The sequence below is a fragment of the Oncorhynchus nerka genome, unplaced genomic scaffold (assembly GCF_034236695.1).
Source record: "Oncorhynchus nerka isolate Pitt River unplaced genomic scaffold, Oner_Uvic_2.0 unplaced_scaffold_1203, whole genome shotgun sequence".
In the NCBI taxonomy this organism is placed as follows: Eukaryota; Metazoa; Chordata; class Actinopteri; order Salmoniformes; family Salmonidae; genus Oncorhynchus; species Oncorhynchus nerka.
Genome location: NW_027040128.1, coordinates 109,689 through 136,471, shown reverse-complemented (window position 1 = coordinate 136,471; position 26,783 = coordinate 109,689). Strand labels below are relative to the sequence as shown.

Here is a 26,783-nt window from a genome sequence, read left to right as displayed (position 1 = left end):
CGTGTGTAATGCTGTGTGTGTGTGTGTGTGTCCGTGTGTAATGCTGTGTGTGTGTGTTCGTGTGTAATGCTGTGTGTGTGTGTGTGTGTTCGTGTGTAATGCTGTGTGTGTGTGTGTTCGTGTGTAATGCTGTGTGTGTGTGTGTGTGTGTGTGTTCGTGTGTAATGCTGTGTGTGTGTGTGTGTGTGTTCGTGTGTAATGCTGTGTGTGTGTGTGTTCGTGTGTAATGCTGTGTGTGTGTGTGTGTGTGTTCGTGTGTAATGCTGTGTGTGTGTGTGTGTGTGTTCGTGTGTAATGCTGTGTGTGTGTGTGTTCGTGTGTAATGCTGTGTGTGTGTGTGTGTTTGACGGACACTAACAGCACGGACTTCGCAGAGCATGGCATCATGGGAGTTATAACGTTGCTATGCCAACCCCGTCTCCAGACCGGCGCCCCGTCTGGAGCAACAGGAAGTTAAGTCACCATCCCCTGACATCATCCTGCGTCGCCATAATGACTTCCTGACCGACCAGAAGGCTGCGTGGGACTCTGACTCTGAGGGTGAGGCAGAGGGTGAAGAGGGGGGAGGAGGGGTGAGGAGGGTTCCTGACGTCCGTAGAGATGACCTGGCCTCCCGACGCGCCCCACGCCCCCCCCCTGCTCCCACAGCGTACCAGTACGTCCCCCCACCTGCCTGCAGTCTACGGGACAGAGAACTCTGGGAGGACATCAGACGAGCCTCACACACTGCTCTGATGGACAGGATGGAGCTGGAGACAAGGTTAGGGAGGGGAAGGGGAGGAGGGGTAGCAGGGAGAGAGGGAGGTAGGGGAGGGAGAGAGGAAGAGAGGAGGGAGAGAGAGGGAGGGAGAGAGGGAGGGGAAGGGGAGGAGGGGTAGCAGGGAGAGGGGAGGTAGGGGAGGGAGAGGGAAGAGAGGAGAGAGAGAGAGAGAGAGGGAGGGAGAGAGGGAGGGGAAGGGGAGGAGGGGTAGCAGGGAGAGAGGGAGGTAGGGGAGGGAGAGAGGAAGAGAGGAGGGAGAGAGGGTAAGGAGGAGAGAGGGAGGGAGGAAGGGGAGGGAGGGATAGAGAGAGAGAGGGAGGGAGTAAGGGGAGGGAGGGACAGAGAGAGGAGGGAGGAAGGGGAGGGAGGGACAGAGAGAGAGGGGACGGAGGGACCAAGGTGGGAAGGAGTAGAGGAGGGAGGATGGATGGGGGAGAGGGGGAAGCAGGTAAGCAGAGAGAGAGAGAGGGGAGGGAGGTAAGGAGAGAGAGAGGGAGAGAGGACAGGGAGAGAGAGGGAGGGAGAGAGAGGAGGGAGGTAAGGAGAGAGAGGGAGAGAGAGAGGGAGAGAGAGGGAGGAGGGAGAGGAGGGAGGTGGAGAAGAGAGGGAGAGGGAGGGAGGATGAGAGAGAGAGGAGGGAGAGAGAGGAGGAGGTAAGGAGAGAGAGAGAGGGGGGGAGGGGAGAGAGAGAGGAGGGAGGTAAGGAGAGGAGGAGAGAGAGGAGGGAGGTAAGGAGAGAGAGGGGAGAGAGAGAGAGGGGAGGTAAGGAGAGAGAGAGGGAGAGAGAGAGGGGAGGGAGAGAGAGAGGAGGGAGAGAGAGGAGGGAGGTAAGGAGAGAGGAGGGAGAGAGAGGAGGGAGGTAAGGAGAGAGAGAGGGAGAGAGAGAGGGGAGGGAGAGAGAGGAGGGAGGTAAGGAGAGAGAGAGGGAGAGAGAGAGAGGGGAGGTAAGGAGAGAGAGGAGGGGATAGAGAGTGGAATTCCTTTCATACTGTTTCTCCTTTCTTACTTTGACTTCCTGTTTATGACATCAGACTCCTTCCTTCCTGTTCTCTCTCCTCATTGGCTGTTGTTGTGGTCATGTGCGTTCCAATGCCGTGTGTGTTGTTGCTGCTGCTGTTAGTGCGAAAGAGGCAGTGTGTGACATCATCACACGCAGAGACAACCCCTTCCTTAGCCCAGCCTCCCAGCGAGAGGAAGAGGAGGAGGAGGAGGAGGAGGGTAGAGGTGTTAAGGTCCCATTACCCAATAAGACGAAAGATGACCTCGCTAGAAGGAGGGGACATAATAGGTCACGCCCATCTCACAGAGACGGACCAATGAGCTTCGTCCATGCCTCCATCACCCAGTCAGATCTGGAGAAATGGGAGAGACTCAAGATGTCTGAACCCAGGTGTCTAACACACAAACACAAACACACACACACATTCACGCACACACACATTCACGCACACACACACACGCACACACACACACACACACACACACACACACACATGGATGGGGTCAGGAGAGTTTTTAGCTTAGCAACCGTAACCAGGAAAACCTTGCTGTTTGCTGAGAGAGAAAAAAGTGTCCTAGTGTTTGTGTGTGTGTGTGTGCGTGAATGTGTGTGTTGTGTGTTTGTGTGTGTGTGTAGTGAGTCTAGCCCCTCCCCTGTGTGTCAGGCATGTCTGGAGAAAGTTTCCGGAACCCCTGACATCATCTCTATGGCGACGGGGTCAATGCGAGGTTGTTCTAAGGTTGTGACCTTTGGCGGCGTGACAGAGCTGGAGGAACAGCCAATCAGCTCTTCCCGGGAAGGGGAGGAGTCTCAGTTGTTACGGCGACTGCTGGCCAAGGCAACCGTTGCCATGCCGATCATCGCGCTGGGCTCCCAGCTCTCCGAGCAGCAGGATAGGTACGACCCTGAACAGGACATGCTGCATCCGGCCTGATCTGGTTTGAACTGGTCTGAACTGGTCTGAACTGGTCTGATATGTTCTGAACTGGTCTGAACTGGTTTGAGCTGGTCTAAACTGGTGTGATCTTGTTCTGGGCTTGGCTGAACTGGGTTGAACCAGACTACTTACAAAGTAACATGTTTTCTACAAACGGAAGCCTGGTTTAACTCACCTTAGGTTAGAAATCAACTAGAACTAACTATCAGACCAGAACCAGACTAGTACCAGACCAGAACCAGACTAGAACCAGACTAGAACCAGACCAGAACCAAATCAAAATCAAATCAAATCAAATGTATTTATATAGCCCTTCGTACATCAGCTGATATCTCAAAGTGCTGTACAGAAACCCAGCCTAAAACCCCAAACAGCAAGCAAATGCAGGTGTAGAAGCACGGTGGCTAGGAAAAACTCCCTAGAAAGGCCAAAACCTAGGAAGAAACCTAGAGAGGAACCAGGCTATGTGGGGTGGCCAGTCCTCTTCTGGCTGTGCCGGGTGGAGATTATAACAGAACATGGCCAAGATGTTCAAATGTTCATAAATGACCAGCATGGTCCAATAATAATAATAAGGCAGAACAGTTGAAACTGGAGCAGCAGCACAGTCAGGTGGACTGGGGACAGCAAGGAGCCATGTCAGGTAGTCCTGGGGCATGGTCCTAGGGCTCAGGTCAGTTGAAACTGGAGCAGCAGCACAGTCAGGTGGACTGGGGACAGCAAGGAGTCATCATGTCAGGTAGTCCTGAGGCATGGTCCTAGGGCTCAGGTCCTCCGAGAGAGAGAAAGAAAGAGAAAAAGAGAGAATTAGAGAGAGCACACTTAAATTCACACAGGACACTGAATAGGACAGGAGAAGTACTCCAGATATAACAAACTGACCCTAGCCCACCGACACATAAACTACTGCAGCATAAATACTGGAGGCTGAGACAGGAGGGGCAGGAGACAGGGCCAAACAGGAAGGATATAACCCCACCCACTTTGCCAAAGCACAGCCCCCACACCACGAGAGTGATATCTTCAACCACCAACTTGCCATCCTGAGACAAGGCCGAGTATACCCCACAAAGATCTCCGCCACGGCACAACCGAAGGGGGGGCGCCAACCCAGACAGGAAGATCACATCAGTGACTCAACCCACTCAAGTGACGCACCCCTCCTAGGGACGGTATGAAAGAGCCCTAGTAAGCCAGTGACTCAGCCCCTGTAATAGGGTTAGAGGCAGAGAATCCCAGTGGAAAGAGGGGAACCGGCCAGGCAGAGACAGCAAGGGCGGTTCGTTGCTCCAGAGCCTTTCCGTTCACCTTCCCATTCCTGGGCCAGACTACACTCAATTATATGACCCACTGAAGAGATGAGTCTTCAGTAAAGACTTAAAGGTTGAGACCGAGTTTGCGTCTCTTACATGGGTAGGCAGATCATTCCATAAAAATGGAGCTCTATAGGAGAAAGCCATGCCTGCAGCCCTGCGTCTTGTGACCGTAGCGTACGTGTAGGTATGTATGGCAGGACCAAATCAGAGAGATAGGTAGGAGCAAGCCCATGTAATGCTTTGTAGGTTAGCAGTAAAACCTTGAAATCAGCCCTTGCCTTGATAGGAAGCCAGTGTAGGGAGGCTAGCACTGGAGTAATATGATCAAATGTTTTGGTTCTAGTCAGGATTCTAGCAGCCGTATTTAGCACTAACTGAAGTTTATTTAGTGCTTTAACCAGGTAGCCGAAAAGTAGAGCATTGCAGTAGTCTAACCTAGAAGTGACAAAAGCATGGATTAATTTTTCTGCATCATTTTTGGACAGAAAGTTTCTGATTTTTGCAATGTTACGTAGATGGAAAAAATCTGTCCTTGAAATGGTCTTGATATGTTCTTCAAAAGAGAGATCAGGGTCCAGAGTAACGCCGAGGTCCTTCACAGTTTTATTTGAGACGACTGTACAACCATTAAGATTAATTGTCAGATTCAACAGAAGATCTCTTTGTTTCTTGGGACCTAGAACAAGCATCTCTGTTTTGTCCGAGTTTAAAAGTAGAACGTTTGCAGCCATCCACTTCCTTATGTCTGAAACACATGCTTCTAGCGAGGGCAATTTTGGGGCTTCACAATGTTTCATTGAAATGTACAGCTGTGTGTCATCCGCATAGCAGTGAAAGTTAATATTATGTTTTCGAATGACATCCCCAAGAGGTAAAATATTTAGTGAAAACAATAGTGGTCCTAAAACGGAATCTTGAGGAACACCGAAATTTACAGTTTGTCAGAGGACAAACCATTCACAGAGACAAACTGATATCTTTCCGACAGATAAGATCTAAACCAGGCCAGAACTTGTCCGTGTAGACCAATTTGGGTTTCCAATCTCTCCAAAAGAATGTGGTGATCGATGATATCAAAAGCAGCGCTAAGGTCTAGAAGCACGAGGGCAGATGCAGAGCCTCGGTCTGATGCCATTAAAATGTCATTTACCACCTTCACAAGTGCAGTCTCAGTGCTATGATGGGGTCTAAAACCAGACTGAAGCATTTCGTATACCGTAATTTCCGGACTATAAGCCGCTACTTTATTCCCACACTTTGAACCTCGCGGTTTATACAATGACGCGGCTAATTTATGGATTTTTCCCGCTTTCACAAGATTCATGCCACCAAAAAACTGAGCACCGTCACATAATGTGACGTAAATCGAGCGCGCTCAAACTTCCCATCATTCTGATTACGGTAGTCATTTTGTCACCCTCATCATGGCAAAGACACAGAGAAATACATATGATGCAGCTTTCAAGTTGAAGGCGATCGATCTGGCTGTTGGAAAAAGAAATAGAGCTGCTGCATGGGAGCTTGGCCTTAATGAGTCGATGATAAGACTTTGTAAACGGCAGCGTGAGGAACTGACTCAGTGCAAAAAGACAACAAACCTTTCAGAGGGAAGAAAAGCAGATGGCCCAAAGTATTTGCAGCCACTCGACATCAGTGTAAATCGTGCATTTAAGGTGGCGCTCCTTGTTCAGTGGGAGGCTTGGATGACAAGTGGGGAGAAATCCTTCACTAAAACGGGCCGCAGGCGAAGAGCATCTTATGGTCAAGTCTGCCAGTGGGTCCTGACAGCGTGGAGCATTGTCAAAAAATCCACTATCATCAACGGGTTTCGAAAGGCTGGACTGCTGCGTGTTGAAGAGGGCAGCATGAGCTCAGCGGGGTATTTGCCTCCGGATGAAAGTGACGAGAGCGACAATGAAAACGATCCAACATCGGATGAAGCAATTCTGAGGCTATTCAACTCCGACACCGAAGGAGATGACTTCAGTGGTTTCAGTGCACAGGAGGAGGAAGATAGTGACCAATGACTTTACTGGTAGGCTACTGTTTAATTTTTACAAGCCGTGTTTCGTTAAAGCCTATTTATTTTTGTTTACAAGCCGTGTTTCGTTAAAGCCTATTTATTTTTGTTACAAGCCGTGTTTCGTTAAAGCCTATTTATTTTTGTTACAAGCCGGGACATTGTTTGTCTTCAGGAAGGCAGTGAGTTGCTGCGCAACAGCCTTTTCTTACATTTTTGAGAGGAATGGAAGATTCGATATAGGCCGATAGTTTTTTATATTTTCTGGGTCAAGGTTTGGCTTTTTCAAGAGAGGCTTTATAACCAGACTAGAACCAGACTAGAACCAGACTCAGCTAGAACCAGATTAGAACCAGACTAGAACAGTACCAGACTAGTACCAGACTAGAACCAGACTAGGCTAGAACCAGACTAGAACAGAACCAGACTAGAACAGAACCAGGCTAGAACAGAACCAGGCTAGAACAGAACCAGGCTAGAACCAGACTAGAACCAGCCTAGAACACTAGAACCAGACTAGAGCCAGACTAGAACCAGACTAGAACACTACCAGACTAGTACCAGACTAGAACCAGACTAGAACAGAACCAGACTAGAACAGAACCAGGCTAGAACAGAACCAGGCTAGAACCAGACTAGAACCAGCCTAGAACACTACCAGACTAGTACCAGACTAGAACCAGACTAGAACCAGACTAGAACAGAACCAGACTAGAACAGAACCAGGCTAGAACAGAACCAGGCTAGAACCAGACTAGAACCAGCCTAGAACAGAACCAGGCTAGAACCAGACTAGAACCAGCCTAGAACAGAACCAGGCTAGAACCAGACTAGAACAGAACCAGACTAGAACAGAACCAGGCTAGAACCAGCCTAGAACACTAGAACCAGACTAGAGCCAGACTAGAACCAGACTAGAACACTACCAGACTAGTACCAGACTAGAACCAGACTAGAACAGAACCAGACTAGAACAGAACCAGGCTAGAACAGAACCAGGCTAGAACCAGACTAGAACCAGCCTAGAACACTACCAGACTAGTACCAGACTAGAACCAGACTAGAACCAGACTAGAACAGAACCAGACTAGAACAGAACCAGGCTAGAACAGAACCAGGCTAGAACCAGACTAGAACCAGCCTAGAACAGAACCAGGCTAGAACCAGACTAGAACCAGCCTAGAACAGAACCAGGCTAGAACAGAACCAGGCTAGAACCAGACTAGAACAGAACCAGACTAGAACAGAACCAGGCTAGAACCAGACTAGAACCAGCCTAGAACAGAACTAGGCTAGAACCAATCTGAAACAGGGCCAAATGGGTTGTTGCGGGTAGTGGTGGGTTGTAATGCTAAGGACTGTGCTGCTCTGTTCTGCTAGGCCTGGATGTGTCTGGCTGTGGCGCTGGACTGGACTGGCCCTGGCTACATCAGTGGGTACTCTGGTACTCTTTTTAAAAATGTTGTTGAATCTGGTAGAACTGGTGCCTGTAATATTGTCCCCTGGTAGAACCGGTGCCTGTAACATTGTCCCCTGGTAGAACTGGTGCCTGTAACATTGTCCCCTGTAACATTGTCCCCTGGTAGAACCGGTGCCTGTAACATTGTCCCCTGGTAGAACTGGTGCCTGTAACATTGTCCCCTGTAACATTGTCCCCTGGTAGAACTGCTGCCTGTAACATTGTCCCCTGGTAGAACTGGTGCCTGTAACATTGTCCCCTGTAACATTGTCCCCTGGTAGAACTGGTGCCTGTAACATTGTCCCCTGGTAGAACTGGTGCCTGTAACATTGTCCCCTGGTAGAACCGGTGCCTGTAACATTGTCCCCTGGTAGAACTGGTGCCTGTAACATTGTCCCCTGTAACATTGTCCCCTGGTAGAACTGGTGCCTGTAACATTGTCCCCTGGTAGAACTGGTGCCTGTAACATTGTCCCCTGGTAGAACTGGTGCCTGTAACATTGTCCCCTGGTAGAACTGGTGCCTGTAACATTCTCCCCTGGGAGAACTGGTGCATGTAACATTGTCCCCTGGTAGAACCGGTGCCTCTAACATGGTCCCCTGGTAGAACTGGTGCCTGTAACATTGTCCCCTGATAGAACTGGTGCCTGTAACATTGTCCCCTGTAACATTGTCCCCTGGTAGAACCGGTGCCTGTAACATTGTCCCCTGGTAGAACTGGTGCCTGTAACATTGTCCCCTGTAACATTGTCCCCTGGTAGAACCGGTGCCTGTAACATTGTCCCCTGTAACATTGTCCCCTGGTAGAACCGGTGCCTGTAACATTGTCCCCTGGTAGAACTGGTGCCTGTAACATTGTCCCCTGTAACATTGTCCCCTGGTAGAACTGCTGCCTGTAACATTGTCCCCTGGTAGAACTGGTGCCTGTAACATTGTCCCCTGTAACATTGTCCCCTGGTAGAACTGGTGCCTGTAACATTGTCCCCTGGTAGAACTGGTGCCTGTAACATTGTCCCCTGGTAGAACCGGTGCCTGTAACATTGTCCCCTGGTAGAACTGGTGCCTGTAACATTGTCCCCTGGGAGAACTGGTGCATGTAACATTGTCCCCTGGTAGAACCGGTGCCTCTAACATTGTCCCCTGGTAGAACTGGTGCCTGTAACATTGTCCCCTGATAGAACTGGTGCCTGTAACATTGTCCCCTGGTAGAACTGGTGCCTGTAACATTGTCCCCTGGTAGAACTGGTGCCTGTAACATTGTCCCCTGGGAGAACTGGTGCATGTAACATTGTCCCCTGATAGAACTGGTGCCTGTAACATTGTCCCCTGGTAGAACTGGTGCCTGTAACATTGTCCCCTGGTAGAACTGGTGCCTGTAACATTGTCCCCTGTAACATTGTCCCCTGGTAGAACTGGTGCCTGTAACATTGTCCCCTGGTAGAACTGGTGCCTGTAACATTGTCCCCTGGTAGAACTGGTGCCTGTAACATTGTCCCCTGTAACATTGTCCCCTGGTAGAACTGGTGCCTGTAACATTGTCCCCTGGTAGAACTGGTGCCTGTAACATTGTCCCCTGTAACATTGTCCCCTGGTAGAACTGGTGCCTGTAACATTGTCCCCTGTAACTTTGTCCCCTGGTAGAACTGGTGCCTGTAACATTGTCCCCTGGTAGAACTGGTACCTGTAACATTGTCCCCTGGTAGAACTGGTGCCTGTAACATTGTCCCCTGTAACATTGTCCCCTGGTAGAACTGGTGCCTGTAACATTGTCCCCTGGTAGAACTGGTGCCTGTAACATTGTCCCCTGTAACATTGTCCCCTGGTAGAACTGGTGCCTGTAACATTGTCCCCTGTAACTTTGTCCCCTGGTAGAACTGGTGCCTGTAACATTGTCCCCTGGTAGAACTGGTGCCTGTAACATTGTCCCGTGTAACATTGTCCCCTGGTAGAACTAGTGCCTGTAACATTGTCCCCTGTAACATTGTCCCCTGGTAGAACTGGTGCCTGTAACATTGTCCCCTGTAACATTGTCCCCTGGTAGAACTGGTGCCTGTAACATTGTCCCCTGGTAGAACTGGTGCCTGTAACATTGTCCCCTGGTAGAACTGGTGCCTGTAACATTGTCCCCTGGTAGAACTGCTGCCTGTAACATTGTCCCCTGGTAGAACTGCTGCCTGTAACATTGTCCCCTGTAACATTGTCCCCTGATAGAACTGGTGCCTGTAACATTGTCCCCTGGTAGAACTGGTGCCTGTAACATTGTCCCCTGTAACATTGTCCCCTGGTAGAACTGCTGCCTGTAACATTGTCCCCTGGTAGAACTGGTGCATGTAACATTGTCCCCTGGTAGAACTGGTGCCTGTAACATTGTCCCCTGTAACATTGTCCCCTAATAGAACTGGTGCCTGTAACATTGTCCCCTGGTAGAACTGGTGCCTGTAACATTGTCCCCTGTAACATTGTCCCCTGGTAGAACTGGTGCCTGTAACATTGTCCCCTGGTAGAACTGGTGCCTGTAACATTGTCCCCTGGTAGAACTGGTGCCTGTAACATTGTCCCCTGGTAGAACTGGTGCCTGTAACAATGTCCCCTGGTAGAACTGGTGCCTGTAACATTGTCCCCTGGTAGAACGAGCCCGTGATTTGGTCTCCAATTGTTTTCTGCGGCATCACGTAGGAATAACCTTCCTACTAAAGTCATTACCATTGGTTTAGACTGTGTAATTGACTACTGAGATGGTAGGCTATTCAATAAATACGTTGTTTTATCTAACATATCCAAGCAGAAATGATTCAAGATTAATTGATGTGCAACCTAATCCAGTGATGTCATGTATTTGTATTTCATATGGATCCCCATTAGTTCCTACCAAGGCAGCAGCTACTCTTCCTGGGGTTTATTATGGATCCCCATTAGTTCCTGTCAAGGCAGCAGCTACTCTTCCTGGGGTTTATTATGGATCCCCATTAGTTCCTACCAAGGCAGCAGCTACTCTTCCTGGGGTTTATTATGGATCCCCATTAGTTCCTGCCAAGGCAGCAGCTACTCTTCCTGGGGTTTATTATGGATCCCCATTAGTTCCTGCCAAGGCAGCAGCTACTCTTCCTGGGGTTTATTATGGATCCCCATTAGTTCCTACCAAGGCAGCAGCTACTCTTCCTGGGGTTTATTATGGATCCCCATTAGTTCCTACCAAGGCAGCAGCTACTCTTCCTGGGGTTTATTATGGATCCCCATTAGTTCCTGCCAAGGTTCTTCCTGGGGTTTATTATGGATCCCCTTTAGTTCCTGCCAAGGCAGCAGCTACTCTTCCTGGGGTTTATTATGGATCCCCATTAGTTCCTACCAAGGCAGCAGCTACTCTTCCTGGGGTTTATTATGGATCCCCTTTAGTTCCTGCCAAGGCAGCAGCTACTCTTCCTGGGGTTTATTATGGATCCCCATTAGTTCCTGTCAAGGCAGCAGCTACTCTTCCTGGGGTTTATTATGGATCCCCATTAGTTCCTGTCAAGGCAGCAGCTACTCTTCCTGGGGTTTATTATGGATCCCCATTAGTTCCTGTCAAGGCAGCAGCTACTCTTCCTGGGGGTTTATTATGGATCCCCATTAGTTCCTGCCAAGGCAGCAGCTACTCTTCCTGGGGTTTATTATGGATCCCCATTAGTTCCTGCCAAGGCAGCAGCTACTCTTCCTGGGGTTTATTATGGATCCCCATTAGTTCCTTTCAAGGCAGCAGCTACTCTTCCTGGGGTTTATTGGTGATGCTTTTACTGATTAGACATAAAAGAAAATAGTTCATACATGAGGGCTTGCTTTGTTATCCAACTGATCTTGTGTCTTTTCTGCCAGCCTGTGAACCCCGTTCATTGCTGATTACAGCTATATTCATTATTATCATAAGTCACTAGCTCTATGAGTAGCTGTGTGTGAAGCTACATGTGTTCTGTGTTTTATCTTAATTTGCTGCACAGGAAGTTGCCATAGAGAGATGGAAAGGCATTCTATATTTCTCTCTTCCATCTCTCCCTTTCTCTCTCTTTTTCCCTTTCGCTCTCTCTATCTATCTTTCTCTCTCTCTCTCTCTCTCTCTCTCTCTCTCTCTCTCTACCTCTCTCTCTCTCTTTCTCCCTTTTGCTCTCTCTATCTTTCTCTCTCTCTCTCTATCGAGCACTCTCTCTACCTTTCTCTCTCTCTCTCTCTCTCTACCTTTTTCTAACTCTCTCTCTCCATCGAGCGCTCTCTCTACCTTTCTCTCTCGCTCTCTCTCTCTCTCTCTCTCTCTCTCTCTCTCTCTCAGTCTGTGTGTGTGTCAGAAGGGGATTGTTGTGTTCTTCCTGCTGCTATGGTTACAAAAGTTACAGTACCTCTTCTCCCCCCTTGATGACCTCACAGCCATATGGGCGGAGTAGACGCTGCACATACCCCGCCTCCCAACTCTGGCCCCTCCCCCCTGAGCCCAGAGGCTCCTCCCACCCCGTTGGAGCTAGAAGCCCGTCTGGCGCAGTACGAGAGGAGAGTGAGAGAGGAGGAGGAGGAGGATGGAGGGAGAGATGAAAGGAAGGTTCCGGACCTTCAGAAGGACGACATGATGGCCAGGAAGACAGGCGCGTTCCCCAGGACCCACAACACCACGACGACAACATTCAACCGCTTCCTACCACTGCCGGGTTCCAAACGCCCAGCACAGGAAGTAGTCACAGACAGGAAGCTACAGCAATCCAGGGTCTCCATGGACATGCCTCAACAGCACCCCAACGTGGCAACGGTCGTCAGGCCGCCCGTTCCCAGCCATTGTAACTATGATGATGATGATGAGGATGAGGATGAGTGCCCTGTACCAGACCTGGAGAAGGATGATATGTTGGCTCGTAGGACCGGGGCATACCAACACAGCGCGGGGAGAACCGGACGCTCCTTTAACCTGTTCCTGCCTGTCCCTGGAGCTGCCCAACAGAAGAACACCCCCTCTGGTGGACCCAACCAACTCTACAAGAACACCCCCTCTGGTGGACCCAACCAACTCTACAAGAACACCCCCTCTGGTGGACCCAACCAACTCTACAAGAACACCCCCTCTGGTGGACCCAACCAACTCTACAAGAACACCCCCTCTGGTGGACTCAACCAACTCTACCAGAACACCCCCTCTGGTGGACCCAACCAACTCTACAAGAACACCCCCTCTGGTGGACCCAACCAACTCTACAAGAACACCCCCTCTGGTGGACCCAACCAACTCTACAAGAACACCCCCTCTGGTGGACCCAACCAACTCTACCAGAACACCCCCTCTGGTGGACCCAACCAACTCTACCAGAACACCCCCTCTGGTGGACCCAACCAACTCTACCAGAACACCCCCTCTGGTGGACCCAACCAACTCTACAGACACAAACAGCAACCCAGGTACAGACAGGACAACAGACAGGACAACAGACAGGACAACAGACAGGACAACAGACAGGACAACAGACAGGACAACAGACTGACACACTGATGATGCTTGGAGACTCGCTGCTTTGCTTACCCACTAACGTGTGTGTGTGTGTGTGTGTGTGTGTGTGTGTGTGTGTGTGTGTGTGTGTGTGTGTGTGTGTGTGTGTGTCCGTCCGTCCGTCCGTCGGTGTGTCCGTGTCCACCCAGCTAACAGTTTCTGTCTGGTCTGATGTATCACAACTAAAACCTCTGTCTGGTGGTGCTTCATGATGTGGTGCTTCACATCATGGTCTGGGTTTGACTACTACTGTCTGGTGGTGCTCTGCCATCATGGTCTGGGTTTGACTACTACTGTCTGGTGGTGCTCTGACATCATGGTCTGGGTTTGACTACTACTGTCTGGTGGTGCTCTGACATCATGGTCTGGGTTTGACTACTACTGTCTGGTGGTGCTCTGACATCATGGTCTGGGTTTGACTACTACTGTCTGGTGGTGCTCTGCCATCATGCTCTGGGTTTGACTACTACTGTCTGGTGGTGCTCTGACATCATGCTCTGGGTTTGACTACTACTGTCTGGTGGTGCTCTGACATCATGGTCTGGGTTTGACTACTACTGTCTGGTGGTGCTCTGACATCATGGTCTGGGTTTGACTACTACTGTCTGGTGGTGCTCTGCCATCATGCTCTGGGTTTGACTACTACTGTCTGGTGGTGCTCTGCCATGATGGTCTGGGTTTGACAACTACTGTCTCTTTATCTGTGATTGCTTGGTTTGGTTTGGTCTGTGATCACTTGGTTTTGTCTGTGTCTGTGATTGCTTGGTTTGGTCTGTGTCTGTGATCGCTTGGTTTGGTCTGTGTCTGTGATCGCTTGGTTTGGTCTGTGTCTGTAATCGCTTGGTTTCATCTGGTCTGTGATCACTTGGTTTGGTCTGTGTCTGTGATCGCTTGGTTTGGTCTGTGTCTGTAATCGCTTGGTTTCATCTGGTCTGTGTTGAACTGTCCCCGCTTGATGATGTCACTGGCCCTCTTTCTCAGCAGTGGCGTTTCCACAGCAACAGGAACTGAAGCCCCGCCCTCTAGAACCCCAACCAGGAAGTGTCTCGAGGACAACTCCTATCTCTCCTCCCCCTCTTCTCCCTCCACCCTCCTCTCCTCCCACACCCACACTCCTCCTTCCACCCCTCCTCTCCCCCAGCTTAGTGGGAGGGAAAAAAGGAGGGAGGAGGGGATGGAGAGAGGGAAGGAGAGAGAGATGGAGAGAGGAGAGGAGACAAAGAAGGAGAGAGGGAAGGAGAGAGAGATGGAGAGAGGGAAAGAGAGAGAGATGGAGAGAGGAGAGGAGACAGAGATGGAGAGAGAGAAGGAGAGAGGGCAGGAGATAGAGAAGGAGATACAGATGGAGAGAGGAGAGGAGACAGAGATGAAGGAGAGACGGAAGGAGATAGAGATTGAGAGAGGAGAGGAGACAGAGATGAAGGAGAGACGGAAGGAGAGAGGAGAGGAGACAGAGATGGAGAGAGGGAAGAAGGTGGGAGAGTCTAACAGAAGACCGTTCTGGGTGGAAGACAATGATCTGCCTCCAATGATGTGAGATAACACACACACACACACACACACACACCCCACACACACACACACACACACACACACACACACACACATGTTGTTTCTGTTATATTATATCAGATCTGTCATGTTGTTACTAACTCTCTCTCCCCCCTCTCTCTGTCTCTCTTTCCCCTCTCTCTATCTCTCTTTCCCCTCACTCGCTCTCTCTTTCCCCTCTCTCTCTTTCCCCCTCTCAATCTCTCTCTCTCTTTCCCCCTCTCAATCTCTCTCTCTCTCTCTTTCCCCCTCTCAATCTCTCTCTCTCTTTCCCCCTCTCTCTCGATCTCCACCTCTCTCTCTGCAGGTTGAGCGGGAGAGTGTCTAAGATGTCTGAGGAGTTGGAGTAAGTCTCTCTCTGAGTGACACCTGGATATACACTGTATGATACTCACTCTACACACACACTCTCTCTCTCCCTCTCCTACCTACCCTACCCTACTCTACCCTACCCTACTCTACCCTACCCTACTCTACCCTACCCTACCTACCCTGCCCTACTCTACCTACCCTACCTACTCTACCCTACCTACCCTACTCTACCCCACCTGCCCTACTCTGCCCTAGTCTGCCCTACTCTGCCCTGCTCTGCCCTGCCTGCCCTACTCTGCCCTGCCTGCCCCTGCCTGCCCTGCTCTGCTCTATCTGCCCTGCTCTGCCCTGCCCTGCTCTGCCCTGCTCTGCCCTGCCTGCCATACTCTGCCCTACCTGCCCTGCCTGCCCTACCTGCCCTGCTCTGCCCTACCTGCCCTACCTGCCCTACTCTGCTCTCTACCCCCCTCTCTGCCCTGCCCTGCTCTGCCCTGCTCTGCCCTGCCTACCCTGCTCTGCCTATTCTGCCTGCCCTGCTCTGCCCTGCTCTGCCCTATCTACTCTGCCCTACTCTACCCTATCTGCCCTACTCTGCCCTACTCTGCCCTACCCTACCTACCCTACTCTACCCTATCTACCCTACTCTACCCTACCTAACCTACTCTACCCTACCCTACTCTACCCTACCTACCCTACTCTACCCCACCTACTCTACTCTACTCTACCCTACCTACCCTACTCTACCCTACCTACCCTGCTCTACCCTGCCTGCCCTACCTGCCCTGCTCTACCCTGCCTACCTGCCCTGCTCTACCCTACTCTGCCCTGCTCTACCCTGCCCTGCCCTACCCTGCTCTGCCCTCCCTACCCTACTCTGCCCTACCTGCCCTACCTGCCCTGCTCTGCCCTACTCTGCCCTGCTCTGCCCTACCCTACTCTACTCTGCCCTACTCTACCTGCCCCCCCACCTACCCTACCCTACCCTACCCTACCCTACTCTACCCTACCCTACTCCACCCTACCCTACTCTACCCTACCTACCCTGCCTAACCTACTCTACCCTACCTACTCTACCCTTCCTACCCTACTCTACCCTACCTACCCTGCCCTACCTACTCTACCCTACCTACCCTACCCTACTCTACCCTACCCTACCCTACCTACCCTTCCTACTCTACCCTGCCCTACCTACCCTACCTACCCTACCTACCCTTCCCTACCTACCCTACCTACCCTGCCCTACCTACCCTACTCTACCCTACTCTACCCTATCTACCCTACCTACCCTTTATTTATTTATTTTATTTCACCTTTATTTAACCAGGTAGGCAAGTTGAGAACAAGTTCTCATTTACAATTGCGACCCTGCCCTACTCTACCCTGCCCTACCTACCCCACTCTACCCTACTCTACCCTATCTACCCTACCTACCCTACCCTACTCCACCCTACTCTACCCTACCCTACTCTACCCTACCTACCCTACCTACCCTACTCTACCCTACTCTACCCTACCCTACTCTACCTACCCTACTCTACCTACCCCTACCCTACCCTACCTACCCTTCCTACTCTACCCCCCTACCCTACTCTACCCTACCCTACCTACCCTACCCCTACCCTGCCTACCTACCCTGCCCTGCTCTACCCCCTACCTACCCTACCTACACTTCCCACTCTACCCTACCTACCCTACTCTACCCTACCTACCCTACTCTACCCTACCTACCCTACTTACCCTACCTACCCTACCTACCCTGCCCTATCTACCCTACCTACCCTACCTACTCTACCCTACCTACCCTGCCCTACCTACCCTACCTACCCTACCTACTCTTCCTAGTCTACCCTACCTACCCTGGATATACACTGTATGATACTCACTCTACACACACACTCTCTCTCTCCCTCTCCTACCCTACTCTACCCTACTCTACCCTACCCTATCCTTCTCTACCCTACTCTACCCTACCCTACCCTACCCTACCCTACCCTACCCCTAACCTACTCTACCCTACCTACCCTACTCTACCCTACCTACCCTGCCCTACTCTACCTACCCTACCTACTCTACCCTACCTACCCTACTCTACCCCACCTACCCTACTCTACCCTACTCCACCCTACTCTACCCTACTCCCTACCTACCCTACTCTACTCTACCTACCCTACCCTGCCCTACCTGCCCTACTCTACCCTACCTACCCTGCCTACCTGCCCTGCCCTACCTGCCCTACCTGCCCTACCTACCCTACCTGCCCTACCTGCCCTACCTGCCCTACTCTACCCTATCTACCCTACTCTACCCTACCCTACTCTACCCTACTCTACCCTACCTACCCTACCTACCCTACTCTACCCTACTCTACCTACCCTAATCTACCCTACTCTACCCTACCCTACCCTACTCTACCCTACTCTACCCTACCCTACCCTACCCTACCCTACCCTACTCTACCCTACCCTACTCTACCCTACCTACCCTACTCTACCCTACCTACCCTGCCCTACTCTACCTACCCTACCTACTCTACCCTACTCTACCCCACCTACCCTACTCTACCCTACTCTACCCTACTCTACCCTACTCTACCCTACCTACCCTACCTACCCTACTCTACTCTATCTACCCTACTCTACCCTACCCTACTCTACCCTACTCTACCCTACCTACCCTACTCTACCCTACCTACCCTACCTGCCCTACCTACCCTACCTACCCTACTCTACCCTACCTACCCTACCTACATTTACATTACATTTAAGTCATTTAGCAGACGCTCTTATCCAGAGCGACTTACAAATTGGTGCATTCACCTTATGACATCCAGTGGAACAGTAGTGCATCTAAATCTTTTAAGGGGGGTGAGAGGGATTACTTTATCCTATCCTAGGTATTCCTTAAAGAGGTGGGGTTTCAGGTGTCTCCGGAAGGTGGTGATTGACTCCGCTGTCCTGGCGTCGTGAGGGAGTTTGTTCCACCATTGGGGGGCCAGAGCAGCGAACAGTTTTGACTGGGCTGAGCGGGAACTGTACTTCCTCAGTGGTAGGGAGGCGAGCAGGCCAGAGGTGGATGAACGCAGTGCCCTTGTTTGGGTGTAGGGCCTGATCAGAGCCTGGAGGTACTGAGGTGCCGTTCCCCTCACAGCTCCGTAGGCAAGCACCATGGTCTTGTAGCGGATGCGAGCTTCAACTGGAAGCCAGTGGAGAGAGCGGAGGAGCGGGGTGACGTGAGAGAACTTGGGAAGGTTGAACACCAGACGGGCTGCGGCGTTCTGGATGAGTTGTAGGGGTTTAATGGCACAGGCAGGGAGCCCAGCCAACAGCGAGTTGCAGTAATCCAGACGGGAGATGACAAGTGCCTGGATTAGGACCTGCGCCGCTTCCTGTGTGAGGCAGGGTCGTACTCTGCGGATGTTGTAGAGCATGAACCTACAGGAACGGGCCACCGCCTTGATGTTAGTTGAGAACGACAGGGTGTTGTCCAGGATCACGCCAAGGTTCTTAGCGCTCTGGGAGGAGGACACAATGGAGTTGTCAACCGTGATGGCGAGATCATGGAACGGGCAGGAAGAGCAGCTCCGTCTTGCCGAGGTTCAGCTTGAGGTGGTGATCCGTCATCCACACTGATATGTCTGCCAGACATGCAGAGATGCGATTCGCCACCTGGTCATCAGAAGGGGGAAAGGAGAAGATTAATTGTGTGTCGTCTGCATAGCAATGATAGGAGAGACCATGTGAGGTTGTGACAGAGCCAAGTGACTTGGTGTATAGCGAGAATAGGAGAGGGCCTAGAACAGAGCCCTGGGGGACACCAGTGGTGAGAGCACGTGGTGTGGAGACGGATTCTCGCCACGCCACCTGGTAGGAGCGACCTGTCAGGTAGGACGCAATCCAAGCGTGGGCCGCGCCGGAGATGCCCAACTCGGAGAGGGTGGAGAGGAGGATCTGATGGTTCACAGTATCGAAGGCAGCCGATAGGTCTAGAAGGATGAGAGCAGAGGAGAGAGAGTTAGCTTTAGCAGTGCGGAGCGCCTCCGTGATACAGAGAAGAGCAGTCTCAGTTGAATGACTAGTCTTGAAACCTGACTGATATGGATCAAGAAGGTCATTCTGAGAGAGATAGCGGGAGAGCTGGCCAAGGACGGCACGTTCAAGAGTTTTGGAGAGAAAAGAAAGAAGGGATACTGGTCTGTAGTTGTTGACATCGGAGGGATCGAGTGTAGGTTTTTTCAGAAGGGGTGCAACTCTCGCTCTCTTGAAGACGGAAGGGACGTAGCCAGCGGTCAGGGATGAGTTGATGAGCGAGGTGAGGTAAGGGAGAAGGTCTCCGGAAATGGTCTGGAGAAGAGAGGAGGGGATAGGGTCAAGCGGGCAGGTTGTTGGGCGGCCGGCCGTCACAAGACGCGAGATTTCATCTGGAGAGAGAGGGGAGAAAGAGGTCAGAGCACAGGGTAGGGCAGTGTGAGCAGAACCAGCGGTGTCGTTTGACTTAGCAAACGAGGATCGGATGTCGTCGACCTTCTTTTCAAAATGGTTGACGAAGTCATCTGCAGAGAGGGAGGAGGGGGAGAGGGGGAGGAGGATTCAGGAGTCTAGGCGAAGGTGGCAAAGAGCTTCCTAGGGTTAGAGGCAGATGCTTGGAATTTAGAGTGGTAGAAAGTGGCTTTAGCAGCAGAGAGAGAAGAGGAAAATGTAGAGAGGAGGGAGTGAAAGGATGCCAGGTCCGCAGGGAGGCGAGTTTTCCTCCATTTCCGCTCGGCTGCCCGGAGCCCTGTTCTGTGAGCTCGCAATGAGTCGTCGAGCCACGGAGCGGGAGGGGAGGACCGAGCCGGCCTGGAGGATAGGGGACATAGAGAGTCAAAGGATGCAGAAAGGGAGGAGAGGAGGGTTGAGGAGGCAGAATCAGGAGATAGGTTGGAGAAGGTTTGAGCAGAGGGAAGAGATGATAGGATGGAAGAGGAGAGAGTAGCGGGGAGAGAGAGCGAAGGTTGGGACGGCGCGATACCATCCGAGTAGGGGCAGTGTGGGAAGTGTTGGATGAGAGCGAGAGGGAGAAGGATACAAGGTAGTGGTCGGAGACTTGGAGGGGAGTTGCAATGAGGTTAGTGGAAGAACAGCATCTAGTAAAGATGAGGTCGAGCGTATTTCCTGCCTTGTGAGTAGGGGGAAGGTGAGAGGGTGAGGTCAAAAGAGGAGAGGAGTGGAAAGAAGGAGGCAGAGAGGAATGAGTCAAAGGTAGACGTGGGGAGGTTAAAGTCGCCCAGAACTGTGAGAGGTGAGCCGTCCTCAGGAAAGGAGCTTATCAAGGCATCAAGCTCATTGATGAACTCTCCGAGGGAACCTGGAGGGCGATAAATGATAAGGATGTTAAGCTTGAAAGGGCTGGTAACTGTGACAGCATGGAATTCAAAGGAGGCGATAGACAGATGGGTAAGGGGAGAAAGAGAGAATGACCACTTGGGAGAGATGAGGATCCCGGTGCCACCACCCCGCTGACCAGAAGCTCTCGGGGTGTGCGAGAACACGTGGGCAGACGAAGAGAGAGCAGTAGGAGTAGCAGTGTTGTCTGTGGTGATCCATGTTTCCGTCAGTGCCAAGAAGTCGAGGGACTGGAGGGAGGCATAGGCTGAGATGAACTCTGCCTTGTTGGCCGCAGATCGGCAGTTCCAGAGGCTACCGGAGACCTGGAACTCCACGTGGGTCGTGCGCGCTGGGACCACCAGATTAGGGTGGCGCGGCCACGCGGTGTGGAGCGTTTGTATGGTCTGTGCAGAGAGGAGAGAACAGGGATAGACAGACACATAGTTGACAGGCTACACAAGAGGCTACGCTAATGCAAAGGAGATTGGAATGACAAGTGGACTACACGTCTCGAGTGTTCAGAAAGTTAAGCTTACGTAGCAAGAATCTTATTGACTAAAATGATTAAAATTATACAGTGCTGCTGAAGTAGGCTAGCTGGCAGAGGCTGCGTTGTTGACTATGTAGGCTAGCTGGCAGTGGCTGCGTTGTTGACACTACACTAATCAAGTCGTTCCGTTGAGTGTAATAGTTTCTACTGTGCTGCTATTCGGGGCTAGCTGGCTAGCTAGCAGTGATGATTACGTTACGTTGCGTTAAAAGAACGACAATAGCTGGCTAGCTAACCTAGGAAATCGCTCTAGACTACACAATTATCTTTGATACAAAGACAGCTATGTAGCTAGCTATGTAGCTAGCTACGATCAAACAAATCAAGCCGTTGTACTGTAATGAAATGAAATGAAAAATGTGATACTACCTGTGGAGCGAAGCGAAATGCGACCGGGTTGTTGAGTGCGGAAGTTCTGTTCGGTAGACGTTGGCTAGCTGTTGGCTAGCTAGCAGTGTCTCCTACGTTAAGGACGACAAATAGCTGGCTAGCTAACCTCGGTAAATTAAGATAATCACTCTAAACCTACACACTCTAAACTACACAATTATCTTGGATATCTACCCTACTCTACTCTATCTACCCTACTCTACCCTACCCTACTCTACCCTACCTACCCTACTCTACCCTACTCTACCTACCCTACTCTACCCTACTCTACCCTATCTACTCTACCCTACTCCACCCTACCCTACTCTACCCTACCTACCCTACCTACCCTACTCTACCTACCCTACTCTACCCTACTCTACCCTATCTGCTCTGCCCTGCTCTGCCCTCTCTACCCTGCCCCCTGCCTGCCCTCTCTGCCCTGCCTGCCCTGCCTGCCCTGCTCTGCCCTGCCTGCCCTGCTCTGCCCTGCTCTGCCCTGCCTGCCCTGCTCTGCCCTGCTCTGCCCTGCCCTGCCCTGCCTGCCCTGCCCTGCCTGCCCTGCTCTGCCTGCCCTACTCTGCCTGCCCTGCCTGCCCTTCCTGCCCTGCCTGCCCTGCCCTGCCTGCCCTACCTACCCTACCTACCCTACCTACCCTACCCCCTACCCTACCCTACCCTACCTACCCTACATACAGTACCTACCCTACCTCCATTCATACCTACCCTACCTACCCTACATACCTACCCTACCTCCATTCATACCTACCCTACCTACCCTACCTCCATTCATACCTACCTAGCTACCCTACCTACACTACGCTACCTACCCTTCCTCCATTCATACCTACCTACCCTACCTACACTACCCTACCCTACCTACCCTACCTCCATTCATACCTACCTACCCTACCTACACTACCCTACCCACCCTACCCCCATTCATACCTACCTAGCTACCCAACCTACACTACCCTGCCTACCCTACCTCCATTCATACCTACCTACCCTACATACACTACCCTACCTACCCTACCTCCATTCATACCTACCTAGCTACCCAACCTACACTACCCTACGTACTCTTCCTCCATTCATACCTATCTACCCTACCCTGCCCTACCCACCCTGCCCTACCCACCCTGCCCTACCCACCCTACCCTACCTACCCTTCCCTACCCTACTCTACCCTACCCTACTCTACCCTACCCTATTTACCCTACCCTACCTACCCCACTCTACCCTACCTACCTACCCTACTCTACCCTACCTACCCTGCCCTACCTACGTACCCTACCTACCCTACTCTACCCTACCTACCTACCCTACCTACACTACCCTGCCCTACCCACCCTTCTTCCATTCATACCTACCCTACCTACACTACCCTACCCTACCCTACCTACCCTACCTCCATTCATACCTACCCTACCTCCATTCATACCTACCCTACCTACTCTACCTCCATTCATACCTACCCTACCTACTCTACCTACACTACCCTACCTACCCTACCTCCATTCATACCTACCCTACCTACTCTACCTCCATTCATACCTACCCTACCTACTCTACCTCCATTCATACCTACCTAGCTACCCAACCTACCCTACCTCCATTCATGCCTACCTGCCACCCTACCTGCCTGCACTACCCTACCCTGCCTGCCCTCCATTCATACCTACCTACCCTACCTACCTACCCTACCTACCTGCCCTGCCTCCATTCATCCCTACCTACCCTGCCTGCCTGCCTGCCCTGCCCTGCCTACCCTTCCTCCATTCATACCTACCCTACCTACACTACCCTACCTGCCCTACCCTACCCACCCATACCTCCATTCATGCCCTGCCTACCCTTCCTGCTAACCTTCCTGCCCTTCCCTACCTACCCTTCCCCCATTCCCTACCCACCTATCCCTGCCCTACCCTACCCTGCCTCCTTCCCTGCCCTAACCTGCCCAGCCTGCCCTACCCCTACCCTGCCTGCCTGCCTGCCTAACTGCCTGCCTGCCCTGCCTGCCCTACCCTGCCTACAGTGCCTGCCTGCCCTGCCCTGCCTACCTACCTACCTGCCCTGCCTGCCCTGCCTACCTGCCCTACCTGCCTACCCTGCCCTGCCTACCCCTGCCTCCACCTACCTGCCTACCTACACCTACCTGCCCTGCCCTGCTCTAACCTACCCAGCCTTGCCCTGCCTACTGCCTGCCATTCACCCTGCCCTACCTACCTACCTCCCTGCCCTACCTGCCCTACCTACCTGCCCTGCCTGCCCTACCTGCCCTACCTGCATCTGCCTACCCTACCTACCCTACCTGCATCTACCTGCCCTACCTACCTACCTGCCCTCTGCCCTGCCTACCCTACCCTTCTGCCCTGCCCCTGCCCTACCCTCCTCTACCCTACCTGCCCTACTCTGCCCTACCTACCTGCCCTACCTACCCTGCCCTGCCACCTCCTACCTACCTGCCCTACCTGCTCTGCCCCTACCTGCCTACCCTGCCCTACCTACCTGCCCTTCCTGCCTCCCCTACCCTGCCCCTCTACCTACCTACCTGCCCTGCCCTACCTGCCCTTCCTCCATTCATACCTACCCTACCAGCCTTGCCTGCCCTACCCTGCCTACCCTTCCCTACCTGCCTACCTACCTACCTACCCTGCCCTGCCCTACCTACCCTGCCTCTCCATTCACCTACCCTACCTCCATTCATACCTACCCCTACCTGCCCTACCTCCATTCACACCTACCCTACCTACTCTACCTCCATTCATACCTACCTAGCTACCCAACTACCCTACCTCCATTCATACCTACCCTACCTACCCTACCTACTCTACCTCCATTCATACCTACCTACACTACCCTACCTACCCTACCTCCATTCATACCTACCCTACCTACTCTACCTCCATTCATACCTACCCTACCTACTCTACCTCCATTCATACCTACCTAGCTACCCAACCTACCCTACCTCCATTCATACCTACCTAGCTACCCTACCTACACTACCCTACCTACCCTTCCTCCATTCATACCTACCTACCCTACCTACCTACCCTACCTACACTACCCTGCCCTACCTACCCTACCTCCATTCATACCTACCCAACCAACCTTACCTACCCTACCCTACCTACCCTTCTTCCATTCATACCTACCCTACCTACACTACCCTACCCTACCCTACAAACCCTACCTCCATTCATACCTACCTACCCTTCCTACACTACCCTACCCTGCCCTACCTACCCTTCCCCCATTCATACCTGCCTATCTGCCCTGCCCTACCCTGCCTGCCCGGCCTGCCCTGCTCTGCCTGCCCTACCTGCCCCCTTGCCCTGCACTGCCTGCCTGCCTGCCCTGCCTGCCTGCCTGCCCTGCCCTGCCTGCCTTCCTGCCTGCCCTACCTGCCCTGCCCTGCCTGCCCAGCCTGCCCTGCCCCTACCTACCCTGCCTGCCTGCCCTGCCTGCCCTACCTGCCCTTCCTGCCCTGCTCTGGCCTGCCCTGCCTGCCCTGCCTGCCTGCCCTGCCTGCCCTGCCCTGCCCTGCCTGCCTGCCTGCCCTGCCCTGCCCTGCCCTGCCTGCCTGCCTGCCTGCCTGCTGCTCCTGCCCTGCCTGCCCTGCCTGCCCTTCCTGCTCTGCCCTGCTCTGCCCCATCTGCCCTGCCCTGCCTGCCCTCCTGCCTGCCTGCCCTGCCCTGCCTGCCCTGCCCTGCCCTGCCCTGCCCTGCCCCCCTGCCTGCCCTTCCTGCTCTGCCCTACCTACCTGCCCTACCTACCCTGCCCTGCCCTGCCCTGCCTGCTCTGCCCTGCCTGCCTGCCCTGCCTGCCCTGCCTGCCCTGCCCTGCCCTACCTGCCCTGCCTGCCCTGCCCCTGCCTGCCTGCCCTACCTGCCCTTCCTGCCCTGCCTGCCCTGCCTCTGCCTGCCCTGCCCTACCTGCCCTACCTACCCTGCCTGCCCTGCCTGCCCTGCTCTGCCCTGCCTGCCTGCCTGCTGCCTACCTGCCCTGCCTCTGCCTACCCCTACTCTGCCCTGCCTGCCCTGCCCTGCCCTGCCTGCCTCTGCCTGCCTGCCCTGCCTGCCCTACCTGCCCTACCCTGCCCTGCCTGCCTGCCCTGCCCTCCTCTGCCCTGCCTGCCCTGCCCTGCCTGCCTGCCTACCTCCTGCCTACCTGCCTGCCCTGCCTACCTACCTACCATTCATGCCTACCTACTCTACCCTACCTACCTGCCCTACCTACCCTACCCCTGCCCTACCTACCTACCTACCCTACCTACACTACCCTGCCCTACCTACCCTACCTGCCATTCATACCTACCCTACCCTACCTACCCTTTGCTACCTCCCTGCCTACCTGCCCCCCTACCTGCCCCTACCTGCATTCATACCTACCTGCCTGCCCTGCCTACACTACCCTACCTACCCTTCCATTCTACTCTGCCCTGCCTGCCCTACCTGCCCTGCCCTACCCACCCTCTACCCTGCCTGCCCTACCTGCCCTACCTAGCTTCCTACCCAACCTACCTGCCTGCCTACCCCTGCCCTGCCTGCCTACCCTACCTGCCCTGCCTGCCACTGCCCTGCCTGCCCTGCCTGCCTGCCCTACCTGCTACCCAACCCTACCTCTGCCCTTACCTACCCTGCCTGCCTGTACTCTGCCCTGCCTGCCTGCTCTGCCCACCTGCCCTACCCTGCCCTGGCCCTGCCTGCCCTGCCCTGCCTGCCCTCCCTGCCCTACCTGCCTGCCTGCCTCTGCCCCTGCCCTGCCTGCCCACCTGCCTGCCCTGCTCTGCTCTGCCCTACCTACCTACCCTCCTACTCTGCCCTACCCTACTGCTGCCCTGCTCTGCCTGCCCTACCCTGCTCTGCCCTTCCTACCTACCTACCTGCCTACCCCTACCCTACCTAACCCTGCCTGCCTGCCCTGCCTCACCCCTGCCCTGCCTGCCCTCCCTTCCCACCTGCCCTACCTGCCTGCCCTCCCTACCCTACCTACCCTGCCTGCCCTGCCTCTGCCCTCCTTCCCTGCCTGCCCTTCTCTACCCTGCCTGCCTGCCCTACTATACCCTGCCTGCCCTACCTAACCTACCCTGCCTACCCTACCTGCCCTGCCCTACCCTAGACCCTACCTGCCTGCTCTACCCTGTACCTACCCTACCTACCCTGCCCTGCCTGCCCTGCCCTACCCTACATAGTGCCTGCCCTGCCTCCATTCATGCCTGCCCTACCCATACCTGCCCTGCCTCCATTCATGCCTGCCTGGCTGCCCAGCCTGCCCTGCCCCCTTCATGCCTGCCTGGCTGCCTACCCTGCCCTGCCCTGCCTGCCCTACCTACCCTTTCATGCCTGCCTGCCCTACCTACACTACCCTGCCCTGCCTGCCCTACCTCCATTCATACTGCTACCTGCTACCCAGCCTGCCCTGCCTCCATTCATGCCTGCCTAGCTGCCAACCTACCCTGCCTCCATTCATACCCTGCCTACCCTACCCTGCCTGCCTACTGCCCTGCCTGCCCTACCTCCCTTCCCCCTACCTGCCCTACCTACACTACCTACCCACCCTACCCCCATTCATACCCTACCTAGCTACCCAACCTACACTACCCTACCTACCCTACCTCCCATTCATACCTACCTGCCCTACATAC

The 26,783-nt window shown here is 53.3% G+C and overlaps 1 protein-coding gene across 1 annotated transcript in view; it reads left to right on the top strand.

The window, feature by feature from the left end:
• Positions 1-26,783, top strand: part of LOC115123490 (daf-12-interacting protein 1-like) — a 118,999-nt gene that overhangs the window by 24,156 nt on the left and 68,060 nt on the right. Inside the window, exons 2-7 of the mRNA XM_065015940.1 lie at positions 425-760; positions 1,881-2,150; positions 2,397-2,657; positions 11,884-12,897; positions 13,967-14,518; positions 14,844-14,882. Coding sequence (XP_064872012.1) covers positions 735-760; positions 1,881-2,150; positions 2,397-2,657; positions 11,884-12,897; positions 13,967-14,518; positions 14,844-14,882 — 2,162 coding nt within the window. The 5' untranslated portion in view covers positions 425-734. The remainder of the gene's footprint in view (positions 1-424; positions 761-1,880; positions 2,151-2,396; positions 2,658-11,883; positions 12,898-13,966; positions 14,519-14,843; positions 14,883-26,783) is intronic.